The sequence below is a fragment of the Lagopus muta genome, chromosome 2 (assembly GCF_023343835.1).
Source record: "Lagopus muta isolate bLagMut1 chromosome 2, bLagMut1 primary, whole genome shotgun sequence".
Lineage (NCBI taxonomy): Eukaryota > Metazoa > Chordata > Aves > Galliformes > Phasianidae > Lagopus > Lagopus muta.
Window position 1 is genome coordinate 34,396,726 of NC_064434.1, and position 2,798 is coordinate 34,399,523.

The 2,798-nt window shown below is 45.1% G+C and overlaps 1 protein-coding gene across 2 annotated transcripts; it reads left to right on the forward strand.

The window, feature by feature from the left end:
• The first annotated feature begins 450 nt into the window (after window positions 1-450).
• SMIM8 (small integral membrane protein 8) lies at window positions 451-2,798 on the forward strand. Of its 2 annotated transcripts, none has more exons than XM_048937873.1 (3): window positions 451-499; window positions 1,234-1,375; window positions 2,440-2,798. In XM_048937873.1, the coding sequence occupies exons 2-3, from the start codon at window positions 1,256-1,258 to the stop codon at window positions 2,596-2,598; spliced, it is 279 nt and encodes a 92-aa protein (XP_048793830.1). In that variant the 5' UTR covers window positions 451-499; window positions 1,234-1,255; the 3' UTR covers window positions 2,599-2,798. The 2 variants fall into 2 exon arrangements, with proteins under 2 accessions (XP_048793830.1, XP_048793829.1); XM_048937872.1 differs by lacking the exon at window positions 451-499 and adding an exon at window positions 519-863.

Consider the following 2,798-nt stretch of genomic DNA (forward strand, 5'->3'; position numbering starts at 1 on the left):
TGGAAAATGTCACTGTCACGCAGGCTGGCCCTGCGGCAAAAGCTTTATCCGCGTGGCTGCGGCCGGCGAATGACACGAACGGTTGGGAAGAGGTGCCGAGGAGGGAGGACGCTGCTCAGGGCGGCGATGTAAGCTCTTCCCGTCCCCGCGTGGAAGGCGTCAGTGACTCGGGGGACAAATGCGGATGTGTCCTGCACTAAACCTGGGTATAACTACTTTCAATTACACAAGCACCCAAACAAACGAAAGCAGCAACCCACACTCAGAAGTATCTTTTTTCCCCCTACTCAATGGTACGCGGAATCAGCTGTGCAGCATATGCCGCCACAACAATAGCTCGGCGACGAGCAGATGGCGTCCCGGCCCTCCCCTCTTCATTCCCAACCCCCCCCGGCCCCGCTCCGGTGGCCTCCGGCCACGAGGGGGCGCCATCGCTGAGGTCCGCCCCGCCCCTCCTCTTTCCCCTCCCCCAGAGGTCAGGCCCCGTCAAGAGCGCGGGGTGAGTAGCGGCGGGGGAGGGGGCAGAGGAGGGAGAGCGCGCGCCGAGCGGCATCCGTTGGTCGGGAGCGCTAACGGTCGCTCTCCGCTGTGAGGGAGCAGCTGAGGCGGCGCTCCCGGGCCTCGCTCCTTGCGGGGTTTCCTCTCGGAAGCCTGCCGCAGCCGAAAGGCCTCTCCCGTGTGCGACATCCCTGTGGGTTGCGGGGCGAAGCGGCCTCAGCGCCCTGTGCCTACTGGGCTGCCTACTCGCCGTAGCTCAGCTGTCCTTCGTCATCCCTCGTGCCCTTGTGTGTGAAAATGAGACTGGAGCCTTCGGGTGGTGGTGGTGACAGCACCACTGAGGGACGAAGGCTGGTCCGTCACGTGTAAGGTTAAAAAAGATAAAAAGAATGTGTATTGACTGCTTCGTGTGGCAGTGCTTTTTCAGGTAGTGGTCTGTAGGCAGTGAAAGCGTTATCCTAAAAAATAAAAATACATAAATAAAAATACAGGCCTGTTACAAGTGGAAAGGCATTTGCAATATGAGCACCTCGAACAGTGTGTTTTAGGATGCAAAATGTGGAAGTTAATCAGATTTGATTGCAAGTCAGTGTGCTTCGGCTGGAGGTAACAGCCAGGTCAGTCGGTAGTGCATGCACTACGTGAAGGCTGAGCTGGAAGACAAGCTGAGTGCATGTTCTGTGAATGTACTTCTTTTAGTTCATTTCATATATATATACTTAATTCTGTTTTTAGGAAGTATTCATCATCAGTTGAAATGTCTTCTAGCAAAACTCCAAATGAAAATGAAACGCCCAAAGAGAGAAATCCAGGACTGAGGGCTGCCCGCACAACCACTCTGTTCCGAGCTGTGAACCCGGAGCTTTTCATTAAACCCGTAAGAAGCTCTTGCTGAGAGAAACTAAATATGTTTAGTTTGCTTTAAAACAACAATTGCAATTCGGTGTGCATTATCTTACAGTTTCTTGTTACACAAACCCTGCAACGTAACAAAAACTATTTTTGCTTTTTTTCTACCCTGGTTGTCATGAGCCCAGAGCTTAACATCATTTATTACAACTTTCATTTCACTGAAATCAGACAATTACATTGTCTGATTATTTTGTACCAAGTCACTTCCAGAGAGAAATTTGTGATCACTTGTAGTTTGACAGGTGAAGTAATGGGAGTTCTCTTTCATATTTGAAATGGTCCAAATCATAAAATGCAAGCCTAACACTCAGAAAGCATTATAAAAATACCTCAAAAGTTAATATAAAAGTATTATAAAAAGAGGCAATATTTAACTATTTCTTATATGGAGTGTTTTGAGTTTTTTTTAAATATAATGAAAGATGGTGATGTGGCAGAGTACTTTAAAAAGGCTTTTAAGAGGATAGCAATGTATTTTAAATGTATTGGCCAATATTCTTTGCCTACAGCATTTGCTTTTATAATTAAGTTGATGATACTCTGCCTTTATTTACACTTGCAGAATACTGACAGTGGTGTCAGTAAGACAAGATGAAACCTTGTGGACATAATAAAGGTGGCTTTTGTGGTGATGATAAGTGATCTCTTTTAGGGAAATACAATGAATGCCACTTGGCAGGAGCAGAGCCCATTGTTTCAGAGGAATATCCAGATAATTTCTGTTTGAAACTTGTAGTAGTAACCTGCAATATTTGGCTGTGGCCAGATATTCATGCTCAAGGAGCATTTGCAACCTGCAAAAGACAGAGGCCTCCTTCTTAGAATTGTTTTTGCTTCCAGAAAATCATGTCTCCTTCTTGCTGTTTATCAAACTCATTTAGGTCAGTCTAAAGGAAGGCAGTGGTGAGTTCTGATATCGCAATAGTTCACTCTTCACTTTGTAAGCTAAGATTAAAGAATGTAATGTTTGTGATGGATGAAGAATATTTTGACTAAAAACATACTGTTGTTTTTGGTTTTTTTTGTCAGAACAAACCTGTGATGGCGTTTGGACTCGTAGCAATTACCCTCTGCGTGGCCTACCTTGGTTATTTGCATGCCACAGTGGAGAATAAAAAGGATCTCTATGAAGCGGTTGACAGTGAGGGGTCCAGATATACGAGGAGAAAAACTTCCAAGTGGGACTGATGACATAAGGAAGGAAATAAGCAAATCAGCCGCAGAACTTCTCAAGGCTGAAAACTATTTTTCCTCTGTCTGTTAAAATCATGGTTAAGTCTCTCTTGTGCCTTTTAATCCAGTATAAGTTCCATTATAAAATACCATGGCTGTACAAATAAATTGTAATTAAGATACATACAAACATAAAATTGATTTTTTGTCTGTGA